At 32.4% G+C, this 22,899-nt stretch overlaps 1 protein-coding gene across 1 annotated transcript; it reads right to left on the reverse strand.

Annotated features, from left to right (window-relative positions):
* Positions 1 to 383: 383 nt before the first annotated feature.
* LOC131721243 (zinc finger protein 626-like) lies at positions 384 to 22,128 on the reverse strand. The gene is made up of 3 exons (XM_059014701.1): positions 21,476 to 22,128; positions 3,638 to 3,958; positions 384 to 2,676 (listed from the first exon to the last, which is right to left on the reverse strand). The coding sequence occupies exons 1-3, from the start codon at positions 21,744 to 21,746 to the stop codon at positions 1,673 to 1,675; spliced, it is 1,596 nt and encodes a 531-aa protein (XP_058870684.1). The 5' UTR covers positions 21,747 to 22,128; the 3' UTR covers positions 384 to 1,672.
* Positions 22,129 to 22,899: the final 771 nt, after the last annotated feature.

The following is a 22,899-nucleotide window of genomic DNA, read 5'->3' on the forward strand; positions in this document are numbered from 1 at the left end:
AGATTTCTGTAAGTCGTCTTGGATAAAGGTGTCAGCTAAATAATAATAATAATATATCAAGTTGTCATTAGCACGTTTTTTTTTCTTTCCAGAAACGCAGAATTTGTGTTAGCAGATTTGGTATCCTTGACTTTATTAGGCTGTAAATCTGGTGCAGAGGTTGTGCATGCTCTCCAGATGAATGCTGCTGGCATTGCTTTGTAACAGCATTGCGTGTCTCTGCTTTCAGCCTCTTCCACAGATAGTGGTGAAGCGCACAGCACTTATGGAAATCTGTTAAAGAGAATGTAGTTCTGGGATTTTAAAATGGCATCAGAACTACATTTCCCAGTGCCTAGTGCTCCTAATGATGCCAGCAATGACAACCATCTGGGTCAATTGCGATTCAGTACAGAGCTGCATACTAAGCTGTGGAGAAGCTAATCATAATCTACTTCAAACAAAAGATGGAGGCATTGTTGTTAAAAGTCCCATTTCCAGGTATTGAAAATGCCTGCTCTGTCTTCCATTCCTGATTCTGCAGTTTATAAATCCTCCATCCCTGATTCTAACTTCCATGCAGGCGTGTGAGATTGCTGTTTAAAATCTCACAACCTTGCAATCTAAAACACTACAAATAATAACGACTTGAAACTACAGATCATAAAATATCTAACGAGAGTGCATTTCCAAAAATCATAAATAATAAAAAGTTATAACAAACTTGTAACAGCGGGGAACATTTTACAGGAAAGCGCAGAACTGAAACGGGCTTCAAAGCAACATCAAGTTAAACATGAAAAAACTATTTGTATAAACCACAGAGCTATAGAATACTCAATGACAAAATATATGCCTGATTGTACATGGATCGCTTGTATGAGCAGACAGCAGTTTAAAAGGCTGCTCCAGTCATGGTATATATAAGAAATGCAGAAACAAGGACATCTACGGTATTTATTACTGGACTTTTAAAATGAAATCCTTGATTGACAAGACACTGAACATCATTTAAAACAGCATTTAATTCAGGCAGCAAAGCATTTTTAATATAGATTTTATTTGCTTTAGTAGTCTCGTTGTCAATCAACAAATTGATATCAAAAACACAGAACCTATGTTTGTTAATAGAGTACCCGAGAGAGAGAGAGAGAGAGGGCAGTATTAAACACATCCTGAGCAGAAATCATCTCGTTAGGAAGCAATGGTATGCAGCCCATTACATTCCTAAAAGCTCTCTAGTGCCCCCTGCTGGAAACAGTACTGCTTTACACTGCAAGCTGCCTGCATGATAACTGCAGTACACTGTGCTGTGTCTTGAGGTACCGCAGATTCACCGTGGTATCGGAGAAGCTTCCACAGAACCCACTGCAAGAGGCTGAGCAACGCATGAGAAAGGAAAGAGAAACGTGCATTCATAATAACACATCTATTTAATATATTACTAATGTGAGGTAACACAATCCGAATGCTCAACAAGACGATGAATACAAGACGTACTCGTTCATATTTGAGTCTGTGAGCTTTTGATCTGAACAGATTGTGATGAGGGGGGACCCTGTTTATCAAGCAGGTTTATTCTTTTGTTTTCAGAAAATATTTCTGTATTCAGTCTGCAATTCTGAGAATGTTCTCGAGTTCTGAGAGCCTGCAACTGACTTCACTTCTTCACACACTAAGTGCAGGGAGAGGATTACACACCTGTGTGAATTGTATGGTGTCTTTTAAGGTCTCGTAACTGTCTGAATCTCTTCCCACAAACATCACAGTGATGAGGTTTCTCTCCTGTGTGAATGACTTTGTGTTTTTTAAGGTTTCCTATGTGAATGAATGTCTTCCCACACTCAGTGCAGTGATGAGGTTTCTCTCCTGTGTGAATGCTCTGGTGTCTTTTAAGGTCTCCTAACTGTATGAATCTCTTATCACAAACATCACAGTGATGAGGTTTCTCTCCTGTGTGAATGGCTTTGTGTTTTTTAAGGTTTCCTATGTGACTGAATGTCTTCCCACACTCAGTGCAGTGATGAGGTTTCTCTCCTGTGTGAATGCGCTGGTGGATTTTAAGGTCTCCTAACTGTCTGAATCTCTTCCCACAAACATCACAGTGATGAGGTTTCACTCCTGTGTGAATGGCTTTGTGTTTTTTAAGGTTTCCTATGAGACTGAATCTCTTCCCACAAACATCACAGTGATAAGGTTTCTCTCCTATGTTAATGCGCTGGTGTGAATGAAGATTTCCTAACTGTGTGAAACTCTTATCACTGGTCTGTATGTGGGAAGGTTTCTCTCCTGTGTGAATGCGCTGGTGTCTTTTAAGCAGTGATATATGATTGAAACTCTTCCCACAATCAGCCCAGGAACACGTAGTGCCTCCTGTGGGATTTCCCTTGTGAGTTTCAGGAGCGTCTAATTGACAGGAACTCCTCCCACCTTTAATAGAATGAGGTAAGGTCTTCACGTTGCCCTGGGTTTCTGAATTGTTAAAACATGCAGAATGTGCCGTCTCTGTACTCTCCACAGTAAGTGGGTGTCTGTCTTGTAAAGAAGGGATTGTAACTGAGTGAGTTCTCAATGTCTTCACATACTCTTCTTGGGGTGTCGTTTCTCTGTGTTTCTTGCACTGTGGTTCGCCTCTAGTAGAGTTTTTGCACTGGGGTGATAGAGTGGAGTCGTGTTCTCCTTCATCTACTTTAGAAGCTAAAGAAAGAAAGAGAAGAGAGACAAAGGTTATTGTACAGCATTCTTCCACATGTACTGTTCTGCAGGGCTTCATGTCATAAACATGACAATAATAACACAGCAATGCTTACTGTGAGACGCACAAGAGTGAAATGAACCGCTGAGAGCAAACATTACAGTCCCTGGGATAGTTGTAGTGAGATGAGTGTTTAAAAATGATATTGTATTTGAATAAAGTGTAAGAAATAAAATAAGACTGATGAGTCATACAATACGGGGTTCACTCTCATTGTGGCGATGCTGCTGCATACTCTCCACAGAAATGCTCTACTGAAATGTTTCTTCTGGTGACGCTAAGCAACCCGACTGGATCTGACATCACCCAGTGATGGGACATGTGATCCCTGCAGCTCCGTAAAGCTGTGGGAGCAGCACAACTGCAAACAGTCTATCAGAAATGGGGAAAGGCACAGATCTAACACAGGGGTGTCCAAAGCTGGCCCTTCCACTCCTGCTCTTTGTTCCAACCCTGTTCTGAGTTGTTTAATTGAACCAATTAAAGCTCCATCCAGGCACAGGAGCAGCACTTTATAGAAGTGAACCTGTTCAATGAGGAGTGGAATGGACTCCAGGAGCGTGATTGGACAGCGCTGATCTCACAGCATTCTAAAGAGGCGTGGCAGCGGCTGCACATCTAACGTGATTGGACAGCGCTGATCTCACAGCATTCTAAAGAGGCGTGGCAGTGGCTGCACATCTAGCGTTATTGGACAGCGCTGATCTCACAGCATTCTAAAGAGGCGTGGCAGTGGCTGCACATCTAGCAGGTGCCTCAGGAGCAAGCACAGTGATGTCCTTGTTGACATAGTGGATGGGCAGTTCCCCTTGGTTAATATATTAATCTCAAGCACACTTCTGGTGTTCAGTACCAGGTTCTGGATCAATAGGCAGCTCAATGCTGCTTGTTTTGTAGGATTACCTCCAAATCCCAGATCACATCCAGATGGAGAATCATCACACAGGTTGGATCCCAGCTTGTTGTTCTCCTCAAGTGTACAGACATTATTTTCAGTAGGAAGTTCCTCTGGGATGGAGACACATTCCTGTTCTATGAATTCCTCTTTAATAGGAACACACTCCTGTTCAGGGACGTCTTCATCTTTAACACATGGCAGCTCTGTAACCTGTATTAGACTTGCACACCACTCCTGCTCAAAGGACTCCTCTTGTGTGTAAACTGCTTCTATCTTTGGCCCTTCCTGTGCTTCAGATTCGGGGATAGCGTGGCTCTCTATGGGATCTGTGGGAAACAAAATTGTATAAAATTACAACTCTTACTTACTAGCTAGGCTCCTCTACAAAGCCAGCCCCTTGTCAGAATGACTGAATAGATTCAATTCTTTTAGTCTGTCTGCATACGCCTTTTAAACCCGGGATAATTCTGGTTGCTCTTCTTTGCACTCTTTCTAGAGCAGCAGTATCCTTTTTGTAACGCGGTGACCAGAACTGAACAGAATATTCTAGATGTGGTCTTGCTAATGCATTGTAAAGTTTTAACATTACTTCCCTTGATTTAAATTCAACACTTTTCACAATATATCCGAGCATCTTGTTGGGCAGCAGTGTGGCGTAGTGGTTAGGGCTCTGGACTCTTGACCGGAGGGTTGTGGGTTCAATCCCTATGGGACATTGGGTATGGGACACTGCTGCTGTACCCTTGAGCAAGGTACTTTACCTAAATTGCTCCAGTAAAAACCCAACTGTATAAAAGGGTAATTGTATGTAAAAATAATGTGATATCTTGTAATAATTGTAAGTCGCCCTGGATAAGGGCGTCTGCTAAGAAATAAATAATAATAATAATAATAATAATAGCTTCCCCACATTGTCTAGATGAAGCCAGCGGGTCTAAGAGGAGCTATTTCTCTTATTTTATTGATTTATTTTTAATTAAGAGTGTTACTTTACCCTTTTTTAACTCACAAATTAAAACACATTGTCCCTCGCAGCAGGAAACCGCACAACAGCTGAGGACAACAGAGGCAAGTCTCAGCAAAGTGTCTGAGGAATGTCTTTCTGTGAACTCATACTGTATTGTGATAATGGCTGGGATGGAAACTGTCAACACAGAATACAAGTTTCAATGTGTCAAATACAACGAGCAGACAAGGGGCTGCAGCAGGAGAGCTGCTTATTCTCAAAGCACCTTCATGGAAACAAGTGATTTACACAATTCTGACTCTTCAAAGTGCAGCAATATGTTTTTTTGTACAAACTCCACCTGTGTAATAATCATTAATAACAACATTGGAAGCTTACTTGTGCAACGCCATGTGAACTGTATATATACATTCAATCACATCCCTTCTATTCTGTTATACCCTGTATTAGTAAGTGTCTGGCTTTGAAACAATATGAGCGTTCGTTTCCTAATTCTGTTATACCCTGTATTAGTAAGTGTCTGGATTTTAAACAATATGAGCGATCGTTTCCTAATTCTGTTTACCATCAGCTGAACAATGTACTTTATTTACTTATTTTATGATTAGAATATTTCTAACAAACAAACTGCAGCTTCACGCTGTTTTGAGCAAATGATAGATTTTAATAATAGAATAGACACTGTTATAGTATAATATATACTGCACCACTATCCATTCTTAATACACACTGTTATAGTATAATATATACTGCACCACTATCCATTCTTAATAATACACACTGTTATAGTATAATATATACTGCACCACTATCCATTCTTAATACACACTGTTATAGTATAATATATACTGCACCACTATCCATTCTTAATAATACACACTGTTATAGGATAATATATACTGCACCACTATCCATTCTTAATAATACACACTGTTATAGTATAATATATACTGCATCACTATCCATTCTTAATAATACACACTGTTATAGTATAATATATACTGCACCACTATCCATTCTTAATAATACACACTGTTATAGTATAATATATACTGCACCACTATCCATTCTTAATAATACACACTGTTATAGTATAATATATACTGCACCACTATCCATTCTTAATAATACACACTGTTATAGTATAATATATACTGCACCACTATCCATTCTTAATAATACACACTGTTATAGTACAATATATACTGCACCACTATCCATTCTCAATAATACACTGTTATAGGATAATATATACTGGACCACTATCCATTCTTAATACACACTGTTATAGGATAATATATACTGCACCACTATCCATTCTTAATAATACACACTGTTATAGTATAATATATACTGCATCACTATCCATTCTTAATAATACACACTGTTATAGTATAATATATACTGCACCACTATCCATTCTTAATAATACACACTGTTATAGTATAATATATACTGCACCACTATCCATTCTTAATACACACTGTTATAGTATAATATATACTGCACCGCTATCCATTCTTAATAATACACACTGTTATAGTATAATATATACTGTACCACTATCCATTCTTAATAATACACACTGTTATAGGATAATATATACACCACCACTATCCATTCTTAATACACACTGCAATAGTATAATATATACTGCACCACTATCCATTCTTAATAATACACACTGTTATAGTATAATATATACTGCATCACTATCCATTCTTAATAATACACACTGTTATAGTATAATATATACTGCACCACTATCCATTCTTAATAATACACACTGTTATAGTATAATATATACTGCACCACTATCCATTCTCAATAATACACTGTTATAGTATAATATATACTGGACCACTATCCATTCTTAATACACACTGTTATAGGATAATATATACTGCACCGCTATCCATTCTTAATAATCCACACTGTTATAGTATAATATATACTGCATCACTATCCATTCTTAATAATACACACTGTTATAGTATAATATATACTGCACCACTATCCATTCTTAATAATACACACTGTTATAGTATAATATATACAGCACCACTATCCATTCTTAATAATACACACTGTTATAGTATAATATATACTGCACCACTATCCATTCTTAATAATACACACTGTTATAGTATAATATATACTGCACCACTATCCATTCTTAATACACACTGTTATAGTATAATATATACTGCATCACTATCCATTCTTAATAATACACACTGTTATAGTATAATATATACTGCACCACTATCCATTCATAATAATACACACTGTTATAGTATAATATATACCGCACCACTATCCATTCTTAATACACACTGTTATAGTATAATATATACTGCACCACTATCCATTCTTAATAATACACACTGTTATAGTATAATATATACTGCACCACTATCCATTCTTAATAATACACGCTGTTATAGTATAATATATACTGCACCGCTATCCATTCTTAATACACACTGTTATAGGATAATATATACTGCACCGCTATCCATTCTTAATAATCCACACTGTTATAGTATAATATATACTGCATCACTATCCATTCTTAATAATACACACTGTTATAGTATAATATATACTGCACCACTATCCATTCTTAATAATACACACTGTTATAGTATAATATATACTGCACCACTATCCATTCATAATAATACACACTGTTATAGTATAATATATACTGCACCACTATCCATTCTTAATAATACACACTGTAATAGTATAATATATACTGCACCACTATCCATTCTTAATACACACTGTTATAGTATAATATATACTGCACCACTATCCATTCTTAATAATACACACTGTTATAGTATAATATATACTGCACCACTATCCATTCTTAATAATACACACTGTTATAGTATAATATATACTGCACCACTATCCATTCTCAATAATACACACTGTTATAGTATAATATATACTGCATCACTATCCATTCTTAATAATACACACTGTTATAGTATAATATATACTGCACCACTATCCATTCTTAATACACACTGTTATAGTATAATATATACTGCATCACTATCCATTCTTAATAATACACACTGTTATAGTATAATATATACTGCACCACTATCCATTCTTAATACACACTGTTATAGTATAATATATACTGCACCACTATCCATTCTTAATAATACACACTGTTATAGTATAATATATACTGCATCACTATCCATTCTTAATAATACACACTGTTATAGTATAATATATACTGCACCACTATCCATTCTTAATACACACTGTTATAGTATAATATATACTGCACCACTATCCATTCTTAATAATACACACTGTTATAGTATAATATATACTGCACCACTATCCATTCTTAATACACACTGTTATAGGATAATATATACTGCACCACTATCCATTCTTAATAATACACACTGTTATAGTATAATATATACTGCACCACTATCCATTCTTAATACACACTGTTATAGTATAATATATACTGCACCACTATCCATTCTTAATAATACACACTGTTATAGTATAATATATACTGCACCACTATCCATTCTTAATACACACTGTTATAGTATAATATATACTGCACCACTATCCATTCTTAATAATACACACTGTTATAGTATAATATATACTGCACCACTATCCATTCTTAATACACACTGTTATAGTATAATATATACTGCACCACTATCCATTCTTAATAATACACACTGTTATAGTATAATATATACTGCACCACTATCCATTCTTAATAATACACACTGTTATAGTATAATATATACTGCACCACTATCCATTCTTAATACACACTGTTATAGTATAATATATACTGTACCACTATCCATTCTTAATAATACACACTGTTATAGTATAATATATACTGCACCACTATCCATTCTTAATAATACACACTGTTATAGTATAATATATACTGCACCACTATCCATTCTTAATAATACACACTGTTATAGTATAATATATACTGCACCACTATCCATTCTTAATACACACTGTTATAGTATAATATATACTGTACCACTATCCATTCTTAATAATACACACTGTTATAGTATAATATATACTGCACCACTATCCATTCTTAATAATACACACTGTTATAGTATAATATATACTGCACCACTATCCATTCTTAATACACACTGTTATAGTATAATATATACTGCATCACTATCCATTCTTAATAATACACGCTGTTATAGTATAATATATACTGTACCACTATCCATTCTTAATACACACTGTTATAGTATAATATATACTGCACCACTATCCATTCTTAATAATACACACTGTTATAGTATAATATATACTGCACCACTATCCATTCTTAATACACACTGTTATAGTATAATATATACTGCATCACTATCCATTCTTAATAATACACGCTGTTATAGTATAATATATACTGTACCACTATCCATTCTTAATACACACTGTTATAGTATAATATATACTGCACCACTATCCATTCTTAATACACACTGTTATAGTATAATATATACTGCACCACTATCCATTCTTAATACACACTGTTATAGTATAATATATACTGCACCACTATCCATTCTTAATAATACACACTGTTATAGTATAATATATACTGCACCACTATCCATTCTTAATAATACACACTGTTATAGTATAATATATACTGCACCACTATCCATTCTTAATAATACACACTGTTATAGTATAATATATACTGCACCACTATCCATTCTTAATAATACACACTGTTATAGTATAATATATACTGCACCACTATCCATTCTTAATACACACTGTTATAGTATAATATATACTGCACCACTATCCATTCTTAATAATACACTGTTATATTATAATATATACTGCACCGCTATCCATTCTTAATACACACTGTTATAGTATAATATATACTGTACCACTATCCATTCTTAATAATACACACTGTTATAGTATAATATATACTGCACCACTATCCATTCTTAATACACACTGTTATAGTATAATATATACTGCACCACTATCCATTCTTAATAATACACGCTGTTATAGTATAATATATACTGCACCACTATCCATTCTTAATAATACACACTGTTATAGTATAATATATACTGCACCACTATCCATTCTTAATAATACACACTGTTATAGCATAATATATACTGCACCACTATCCATTCTTAATAATACACACTGTTATAGTATAATATATACTGCATCACTATCCATTCTTAATAATACACACTGTTATAGTATAATATATACTGCACCACTATCCATTCTTAATAATACACACTGTTATAGTATAATATATACTGCACCACTATCCATTCTTAATAATACACACTGTTATAGTATAATATATACTGCACCACTATCCATTCTTAATAATACACACTGTTATAGTATAATATATACTGCACCACTATCCATTCTTAATAATACACACTGTTATAGCATAATATATACTGCACCACTATCCATTCTTAATAATACACACTGTTATAGTATAATATATACTGCACCACTATCCATTCTTAATAATACACACTGTTATAGTATAATATATACTGCACCACTATCCATTCTTAATAATACACACTGTTATAGTATAATATATACTGCACCGCTATCCATTCTTAATAATACACACTGTTATAGTATAATATATACTGCACCACTATCCATTCTTAATAATACACACTGTTATAGTATAATATATACTGCACCACTATCCATTCTTAATACACACTGTTATAGTATAATATATACTGCACCACTATCCATTCTTAATACACACTGTTATAGTATAACATATACTGCACCGCTATCCATTCTTAATAATACACACTGTTATAGTATAATATATACTGCACCACTATCCATTCTTAATAATACACACTGTTATAGTATAATATATACTGCATCACTATCCATTCTTAATAATACACACTGTTATAGTATAATATATACTGCACCACTATCCATTCTTAATAATACACACTGTTATAGTATAATATATACTGCACCACTATCCATTCTTAATAATACACACTGTTATAGTATAATATATACTGCACCACTATCCATTCTTAATAATACACACTGTTATAGTATAATATATACTGTACCGCTATCCATTCTTAATAATACACACTGTTATAGTATAATATATACTGCAGCACTATCCATTCTTAATAATACACACTGTTATAGTATAATATATACTGCACCACTATCCATTCTTAATAATACACACTGTTATAGGATAATATATACTGCACCACTATCCATTCTTAATAATACACACTGTTATAGTATAATATATACTGCACCACTATCCATTCTTAATAATACACACTGTTATAGGATAATATATACTGCACCACTATCCATTCTTAATAATACACACTGTTATAGTATAATATATACTGCACCACTATCCATTCTTAATACACACTGTTATAGTATAATATATACTGCACCACTATCCATTCTTAATACACACTGTTATAGTATAATATATACTGCACCACTATCCATTCTTAATAATACACACTGTTATAGTATAATATATACTGTACCGCTATCCATTCTTAATAATACACACTGTTATAGTATAATATATACTGCAGCACTATCCATTCTTAATAATACACACTGTTATAGTATAATATATACTGCACCACTATCCATTCTTAATAATACACACTGTTATAGTATAATATATACTGCACCACTATCCATTCTTAATAATACACGCTGTTATAGTATAATATATACTGCACCACTATCCATTCTTAATACACACTGTTATAGTATAATATATACTGCACCACTATCCATTCTTAATAATACACACTGTTATAGGATAATATATACTGTACCACTATCCATTCTTAATAACCCACACTGTTATAGTATAATATATACTGCACCACTATCCATTCTTAATACACACTGTTATAGGATAATATATACTGCACCACTATCCATTCTTAATAATACACACTGTTATAGTATAATATATACTGCACCACTATCCATTCTTAATAATACACACTGTTATAGTATAATATATACTGCACCGCTATCCATTCTTAATAATACACACTGTTATAGTATAATATATACTGCACCACTATCCATTCTTAATAATACACACTGTTATAGTATAATATATACTGCACCACTATCCATTCTTAATAATACACACTGTTATAGTATAATATATACTGCACCACTATCCATTCTTAATAATACACACTGTTATAGTATAATATATACTGCAGCACTATCCATTCTCAATAATACACTGTTATAGTATAATATATACTGGACCACTATCCATTCTTAATACACACTGTTATAGGATAATATATACTGCACCACTATCCATTCTTAATAATACACACTGTTATAGTATAATATATACTGCACCACTATCCATTCTTAATACACACTGTTATAGTATAATATATACTGCACCACTATCCATTCTTAATAATACACACTGTTATAGTATAATATATACTGCACCACTATCCATTCTTAATAATACACACTGTTATAGTATAATATATACTGCACCACTATCCATTCTTAATACACACTGTTATAGTATAATATATACTGCACCACTATCCATTCTCAATAATACACTGTTATAGTATAATATATACTGCACCACTATCCATTCTTAATAATACACACTGTTATAGTATAATATATACTGCACCACTATCCATTCTTAATAATACACACTGTTATAGTATAATATATACTGCACCACTATCCATTCTTAATAATACACACTGTTATAGTATAATATATACTGCACCACTATCCATTCTTAATACACACTGTTATAGTATAATATATACTGCACCACTATCCATTCTTAATAATACACACTGTTATAGTATAATATATACTGCATCACTATCCATTCTTAATAATACACACTGTTATAGTATAATATATACTGCACCACTATCCATTCTTAATAATACACACTGTTATAGTATAATATATACTGCACCACTATCCATTCTCAATAATACACTGTTATAGTATAATATATACTGGACCACTATCCATTCTTAATACACACTGTTATAGGATAATATATACTGCACCGCTATCCATTCTTAATAATCCACACTGTTATAGGATAATATATACTGCACCGCTATCCATTCTTAATAATACACACTGTTATAGTATAATATATACCGCACCACTATCCATTCATAATAATACACACTGTTATAGTATAATATATACCGCACCACTATCCATTCTTAATAATACACACTGTTATAGGATAATATATACTGCACCACTATCCATTCTTAATACACACTGTTATAGTATAATATATACTGCACCACTATCCATTCTTAATAATACACACTGTTATAGTATAATATATACTGCATCACTATCCATTCTTAATACACACTGTTATAGTATAATATATACTGCACCACTATCCATTCTTAATAATACACACTGTTATAGTATAATATATACTGCACCGCTATCCATTCTTAATACACGCTGTTATAGTATAATATATACTGCACCACTATCCATTCTTAATAATACACACTGTTATAGTATAATATATACTGCACCACTATCCATTCTTAATACACACTGTTATAGTATAATATATACTGCATCACTATCCATTCATAATAATACACACTGTTATAGTATAATATATACCGCACCACTATCCATTCTTAATACACACTGTTATAGTATAATATATACTGCACCACTATCCATTCTTAATACACACTGTTATAGTATAATATATACTGCATCACTATCCATTCATAATAATACACACTGTTATAGTATAATATATACCGCACCACTATCCATTCTTAATACACACTGTTATAGTATAATATATACTGCACCACTATCCATTCTTAATAATACACACTGTTATAGTATAATATATACTGCACCACTATCCATTCTTAATAATACACGCTGTTATAGTATAATATATACTGCACCACTATCCATTCTTAATACACACTGTTATAGTATAATATATACAGCACCACTATCCATTCTTAATAATACACACTGTTATAGTATAATATATACTGCACCACTATCCATTCTTAATAATACACACTGTTATAGTATAATATATACTGCACCACTATCCATTCTTAATACACACTGTTATAGTATAATATATACTGCATCACTATCCATTCTTAATAATACACGCTGTTATAGTATAATATATACTGTACCACTATCCATTCTTAATAATACACACTGTTATAGTATAATATATACTGCACCACTATCCATTCTTAATACACACTGTTATAGTATAATATATACTGCACCACTATCCATTCTTAATAATACACACTGTTATAGTATAATATATACTGCACCACTATCCATTCTTAATAATACACACTGTTATAGTATAATATATACTGCATCACTATCCATTCTTAATAATACACACTGTTATAGTATAATATATACTGCACCACTATCCATTCTTAATAATACACACTGTTATAGTATAATATATACTGCACCACTATCCATTCTCAATAATACACTGTTATAGTATAATATATACTGGACCACTATCCATTCTTAATACACACTGTTATAGGATAATATATACTGCACCGCTATCCATTCTTAATAATCCACACTGTTATAGTATAATATATACTGCATCACTATCCATTCTTAATAATACACACTGTTATAGTATAATATATACTGCACCACTATCCATTCTTAATACACACTGTTATAGTATAATATATACTGCACCACTATCCATTCTTAATAATACACACTGTTATAGTATAATATATACTGCATCACTATCCATTCTTAATAATACACACTGTTATAGTATAATATATACTGCACCACTATCCATTCTTAATAATACACACTGTTATAGTATAATATATACTGCACCACTATCCATTCTCAATAATACACTGTTATAGTATAATATATACTGGACCACTATCCATTCTTAATACACACTGTTATAGGATAATATATACTGCACCGCTATCCATTCTTAATAATCCACACTGTTATAGGATAATATATACTGCACCGCTATCCATTCTTAATAATACACACTGTTATAGTATAATATATACTGCACCACTATCCATTCATAATAATACACACTGTTATAGTATAATATATACCGCACCACTATCCATTCTTAATAATACACACTGTTATAGGATAATATATACTGCACCACTATCCATTCTTAATACACACTGTTATAGTATAATATATACTGCACCACTATCCATTCTTAATAATACACACTGTTATAGTATAATATATACTGCACCGCTATCCATTCTTAATACACGCTGTTATAGTATAATATATAATGCACCACTATCCATTCTTAATAATACACACTGTTATAGTATAATATATACTGCACCACTATCCATTCTTAATAATACACACTGTAATAGTATAATATATACTGCACCACTATCCATTCTTAATAATACACACTGTTATAGTATAATATATACTGCATCACTATCCATTCTTAATAATACACACTGTTATAGTATAATATATACTGCACCACTATCCATTCTTAATACACACTGTTATAGTATAATATATACTGCATCACTATCCATTCATAATAATACACACTGTTATAGTATAATATATACCGCACCACTATCCATTCTTAATACACACTGTTATAGTATAATATATACTGCACCACTATCCATTCTTAATACACACTGTTATAGTATAATATATACTGCATCACTATCCATTCATAATAATACACACTGTTATAGTATAATATATACCGCACCACTATCCATTCTTAATACACACTGTTATAGTATAATATATACTGCACCACTATCCATTCTTAATACACACTGTTATAGTATAATATATACTGCATCACTATCCATTCTTAATAATACACACTGTTATAGTATAATATATACTGCACCACTATCCATTCATAATAATACACACTGTTATAGTATAATATATACCGCACCACTATCCATTCTTAATACACACTGTTATAGTATAATATATACTGCACCACTATCCATTCTTAATAATACACACTGTTATAGTATAATATATACTGCACCACTATCCATTCTTAATAATACACGCTGTTATAGTATAATATATACTGCACCACTATCCATTCTTAATACACACTGTTATAGTATAATATATACAGCACCACTATCCATTCTTAATAATACACACTGTTATAGTATAATATATACTGCACCACTATCCATTCTTAATAATACACACTGTTATAGTATAATATATACTGCACCACTATCCATTCTTAATAATACACACTGTTATAGTATAATATATACTGCACCACTATCCATTCTTAATAATACACACTGTTATAGTATAATATATACTGCACCACTATCCATTCTTAATACACACTGTTATAGTATAATATATACTGCATCACTATCCATTCTTAATAATACACGCTGTTATAGTATAATATATACTGTACCACTATCCATTCTTAATAATACACACTGTTATAGTATAATATATACTGCACCACTATCCATTCTTAATACACACTGTTATAGTATAATATATACTGCACCACTATCCATTCTTAATAATACACACTGTTATAGTATAATATATACTGCACCACTATCCATTCTTAATAATACACACTGTTATAGTATAATATATACTGCATCACTATCCATTCTTAATAATACACACTGTTATAGTATAATATATACTGCACCACTATCCATTCTCAATAATACACTGTTATAGTATAATATATACTGGACCACTATCCATTCTTAATAATACACACTGTTATAGTATAATATATACTGCACCACTATCCATTCTCAATAATACACTGTTATAGTATAATATATACTGGACCACTATCCATTCTTAATAATACACACTGTTATAGTATAATATATACTGCACCACTATCCATTCTCAATAATACACTGTTATAGTATAATATATACTGGACCACTATCCATTCTTAATACACACTGTTATAGGATAATATATACTGCACCGCTATCCATTCTTAATAATACACACTGTTATAGTATAATATATACTGCACCACTATCCATTCTCAATAATACACTGTTATAGTATAATATATACTGGACCACTATCCATTCTTAATACACACTGTTATAGGATAATATATACTGCACCGCTATCCATTCTTAATAATCCACACTGTTATAGTATAATATATACTGCATCACTATCCATTCTTAATAATACACACTGTTATAGTATAATATATACTGCACCACTATCCATTCTCAATAATACACTGTTATAGTATAATATATACTGGACCACTATCCATTCTTAATACACACTGTTATAGTATAATATATACTGCACCACTATCCATTCTTAATAATACACACTGTTATAGTATAATATATACTGCACCACTATCCATTCTCAATAATACACTGTTATAGTATAATATATACTGGACCACTATCCATTCTTAATACACACTGTTATAGGATAATATATACTGCACCGCTATCCATTCTTAATAATCCACACTGTTATAGTATAATATATACTGCATCACTATCCATTCTTAATAATACACACTGTTATAGTATAATATATACTGCACCACTATCCATTCATAATAATACACACTGTTATAGTATAATATATACCGCACCACTATCCATTCTTAATACACACTGTTATAGTATAATATATACTGCACCACTATCCATTCTTAATAATACACACTGTTATAGTATAATATATACTGCACCACTATCCATTCTTAATAATACACGCTGTTATAGTATAATATATACCGCACCACTATCCATTCATAATAATACACACTGTTATAGTATAATATATACCGCACCACTATCCATTCTTAATACACACTGTTATAGTATAATATATACTGCACCACTATCCATTCTTAATAATACACACTGTTATAGTATAATATATACTGCACCACTATCCATTCTTAATAATACACGCTGTTATAGTATAATATATACTGCACCACTACCCATTCTTAATACACACTGTTATAGGATAATATATACTGCACCGCTATCCATTCTTAATAATACACACTGTTATAGTATAATATATACTGCACCACTATCCATTCATAATAATACACACTGTTATAGTATAATATATACCGCACCACTATCCATTCTTAATAATACACACTGTTATAGGATAATATATACTGCACCACTATCCATTCTTAATACACACTGTTATAGTATAATATATACTGCACCACTATCCATTCTTAATAATACACACTGTTATAGTATAATATATACTGCACCACTATCCATTCTTAATACACACTGTTATAGTATAATATATACTGCATCACTATCCATTCATAATAATACACACTGTTATAGTATAATATATACCGCACCACTATCCATTCTTAATACACACTGTTATAGTATAATATATACTGCACCACTATCCATTCTTAATACACACTGTTATAGTATAATATATACTGCATCACTATCCATTCTTAATAATACACACTGTTATAGTATAATATATACTGCACCACTATCCATTCATAATAATACACACTGTTATAGTATAATATATACCGCACCACTATCCATTCTTAATACACACTGTTATAGTATAATATATACTGCACCACTATCCATTCTTAATAATCCACACTGTTATAGTATAATATATACTGCACCACTATCCATTCTTAATACACACTGTTATAGTATAATATATACTGTACCACTATCCATTCTTAATAATACACACTGTTATAGTATAATATATACTGCACCACTATCCATTCTTAATAATACACACTGTTATAGTATAATATATACTGCACCACTATCCATTCTTAATAATACACTGTTATAGTATAATATATACTGCACCGCTATCCATTCTTAATAATACACACTGTTATAGTATAATATATACTGCACCGCTATCCATTCTTAATAATACACACTGTTATAGTATAATATATACTGCACCACTATCCATTCTTAATAATACACACTGTTATAGTATAATATATACTGCACCACTATCCATTCTTAATAATACACACTGTTATAGTATAATATATACTGCACCACTATCCATTCTTAATACACACTGTTATAGTATAATATATACTGCACCACTATCCATTCTTAATAATACACACTGTTATAGTATAATATATACTGCACCACTATCCATTCTTAATAATACACACTGTTATAGTATAATATATACTGCACCACTATCCATTCTTAATAATACACACTGTTATAGTATAATATATACTGCACCGCTATCCATTCTTAATACACACTGTTATAGTATAATATATACTGCACCACTATCCATTCTTAATAATACACACTGTTATAGTATAATATATACTGCACCACTATCCATTCTTAATAATACACACTGTTATAGTATAATATATACTGCACCGCTATCCATTCTTAATACACACTGTTATAGTATAATATATACTGCACCACTATCCATTCTTAATAATACACACTGTTATAGTATAATATATACTGCACCACTATCCATTCTTAATACACACTGTTATAGTATAATATATACTGCACCACTATCCATTCTTAATACACACTGTTATAGTATAATATATACTGCACCACTATCCATTCTTAATAATACACACTGTTGTAGTATAATATATACTGCACCACTATCCATTCTTAATAATACACACTGTTATAGTATAATATATACTGCACCACTATCCATTCTTAATAATACACACTGTTATAGTATAATATATACTGCACCGCTATCCATTCTTAATACACACTGTTATAGTATAATATATACTGCACCACTATCCATTCTTAATAATACACTGTTATAGTATAATATATACTGCACCACTATCCATTCTTAATAATACACGCTGTTATAGTATAATATATACTGCACCACTATCCATTCTTAATACACACTGTTATAGTATAATATATACTGCACCACTATCCATTCTTAATAATACACACTGTTATAGTATAATATATACTGCACCACTATCCATTCTTAATAATACACACTGTTATAGTATAATATATACTGCACCACTATCCATTCTTAATAATACACACTGTTATAGTATAATATATACTGCACCACTATCCATTCTTAATAATACACACTGTTATAGTATAATATATACTGCACCACTATCCATTCTTAATAATACACACTGTTATAGTATAATATATACTGCACCACTATCCATTCTTAATAATACACACTGTTATAGTATAATATATACTGCACCACTATCCATTCTTAATACACACTGTTATAGTATAATATATACTGCACCACTATCCATTCTTAATACACACTGTTATAGTATAATATATACTGCACCACTATCCATTCTTAATAATACACACTGTTATAGTATAATATATACTGCACCGCTATCCATTCTTAATAATACACACTGTTATAGTATAATATATACTGCACCACTATCCATTCTTAATAATACACACTGTTATAGTATAATATATACTGCACCACTATCCATTCTTAATAATACACACTGTTATAGTATAATATATACTGCACCACTATCCATTCTTAATAATACACACTGTTATAGTATAATATATACTGCACCACTATCCATTCTTAATAATACACACTGTTATAGTATAATATATACTGCACCACTATCCATTCTTAATAATACACACTGTTATAGTATAATATATACTGCACCACTATCCATTCTTAATAATACACACTGTTATAGTATAATATATACTGCACCGCTATCCATTCTTAATACACACTGTTATAGTATAATATATACTGCACCGCTATCCATTCTTAATAATACACACTGTTATAGTATAATATATACTGCACCACTATCCATTCTTAATAATACACACTGTTATAGTATAATATATACTGCACCACTATCCATTCTTAATAATACACACTGTTATAGTATAATATATACTGTACCGCTATCCATTCTTAATAATACACACTGTTATAGTATAATATATACTGCACCACTATCCATTCTTAATAATACATGAAGGCAGGGTGCTGCTGCCACCCCCTGTATTGACCCAGTTCGGTCTGGAAAGATCGTTGTAAATGTGTGTGTGGAACAATAAGGAAACAGGACTACATCAAAATAATGAGCCGCGACTGTACCAAAGAAAAACACAGCACTGGAGCTGAAGACAATGCAACCACTGATCTAAAAACAGATGTGCAGTCAAACACGATGCGCTGCTGTGTGTTGATATGAGGTCCCAAATCATTATTCTAAAGCTCTGCAATATGGTCTGCGACTGTCTCAGTGGGACTCTATACAAGACATCACTTTACCTGAAGGACACCATTTGAGCCTCTATAATTACAGACTGGTTAAGACTTACCAATATAGTAGTTTCTTAGTTTCTAGAACACCTATTTAAATATGAATTAGACTAGGTTAGATGCACTACGTTCTTATAATCTATAAAATAACACAATGCCTCAATTAGACTGCTTATACCAATATTAGGACAGAGCTGTGCTATTAACCGCGCTTATAATAATCAAACACTTTAAAACGTGTCTGAAGAGAGATTCGAACCAAGATCTTTCCAGTAGAAGGTGGTTTGAGGTGTTGGATTGACCGAGCAATACCACCCAATAAAACCCATCTTACCTTGAAATATGAAAGGCTGTTTAATGTCTGCATCTGCAGCGTTTATACACCCTCGCACGGCTTTCAGCTCGCTCTCTGATATTTCCAATCTCAGCTTCAGACTTTCATTCTCTCTCTTCACTGCAGACATGTCCTCTTGTAATTCAGTGAATTTGCTGCTCACAGCTTCAGTAATCGCGCACACGACGCTGTCTGCAGCCGCTTTCACTGCGAGCTCGACGGTGGAGGCGAGCTCGTCTTGAAACAACGACACGGAGACACTGACGTCCATCTTCACTGGTTTAGTTTGAGACTGCTCTAGCGGAATCCTCTTTGCATTCAGAAACACCGCCTTCGGTTTGTATTTAGTAAGATATATCTGTTTTTATCGTAGCCTTCCCATTCAAATACATGCATCACACACAGACTTTGCACGCAGCAGCAGCACTTTCTATTCCCGGTACTAAGTCTGAGCACATTCTGCGGAAAACGTGTCCAAATTCAGATCCAGGTCACGCATCCACGGGTTTAAAAGTCTGCAGAGCCGCGCAGCTTCTCAAGAGGTCCTGCGCAGGAGCAGCCGCGGCGCAAAACAAGAGACGAGCGCTGGATGACAAAGAAGTGTGTAGCAACCAGATCCAATCCTCACTCCATGTGCTACTGCCACCTAGTCAGGGGGTGTGAATCACCTTCGAGACATGACATTAATGATCTTATAAATGATTTGTAATACAAATTAAAATGATTTGACTCTTTTTCCACACAGTTATTATACTTTTCAAATATTCAGATATTTATTCTAAAGGTTTAAACATGTAAAAAAAAAAAAATAATAATGCTAAACTGATTTATGAGTTTCTCTGACATATTATCTGGGCAGCAGTGTGGAGTAGTGGTCAGGGCTCTGGACGCTTGACCAGAGGGTCGTGGGTTCAATCCCAGGTGGGGGACACTGCTGCTGTACCCTTGAGCAAGGTGCTTTACCTAGATTGCTTCAGTAAAAACCCAACTGTATAAATGGGTAATTGTATATAAAAATAATGTGATATCTTGTAACAATTTTAAGTTGCCCTGGATAAGGGTGTCTGCTAAGATATTAATAATATCTGATTTCATTATTCATTCAATACATTTAGTTTATTAACCTGCTCTGTCACTCCACTGGGTAGTTATTCATATTATAAAAAGCATTTCATTCAAAGAGCTTTAGTTTTCTAACGCCTCTCAGGTTTTTCTTGTGGAATGGGACGCTTTTTAATCACAATAAGACACCTCAGGACATCTTTTCAAAGCTTCTACGCCAGTCTTTAATTAACTCCTATTTATTTTAAAGAGGTAAACCACCTGTTCATTTTACAAAACTAGAGCCACACAGCTGAGTGATACACTGTATTTCAAGCCCTCTTCAGCACTCTCAATGTGTTTAGTTTTTCATGTTGTAACAT

Source organism: Acipenser ruthenus, chromosome 48 (assembly GCF_902713425.1).
Source record: "Acipenser ruthenus chromosome 48, fAciRut3.2 maternal haplotype, whole genome shotgun sequence".
Classification (NCBI taxonomy): domain Eukaryota; kingdom Metazoa; phylum Chordata; class Actinopteri; order Acipenseriformes; family Acipenseridae; genus Acipenser; species Acipenser ruthenus.

Excerpts from the sequence above, each read along its gene's own strand:
- LOC131721243 (XM_059014701.1), bottom strand. The coding sequence starts at position 21,746 with ATGGACGTCAGTGTCTCCGTGTCGTTGTTTCAAGACGAGCTCGCCTCC. Across the intron at positions 3,959-21,475 it reads ACAGCCTTTCATATTTCAAG|ATCCCATAGAGAGCCACGCT; the intron begins GTAAGATGGGTT and ends TGTTTCCCACAG. Across the intron at positions 2,677-3,637 it reads ATGTGATCTGGGATTTGGAG|CTTCTAAAGTAGATGAAGGA; the intron begins GTAATCCTACAA and ends TTCTTTCTTTAG.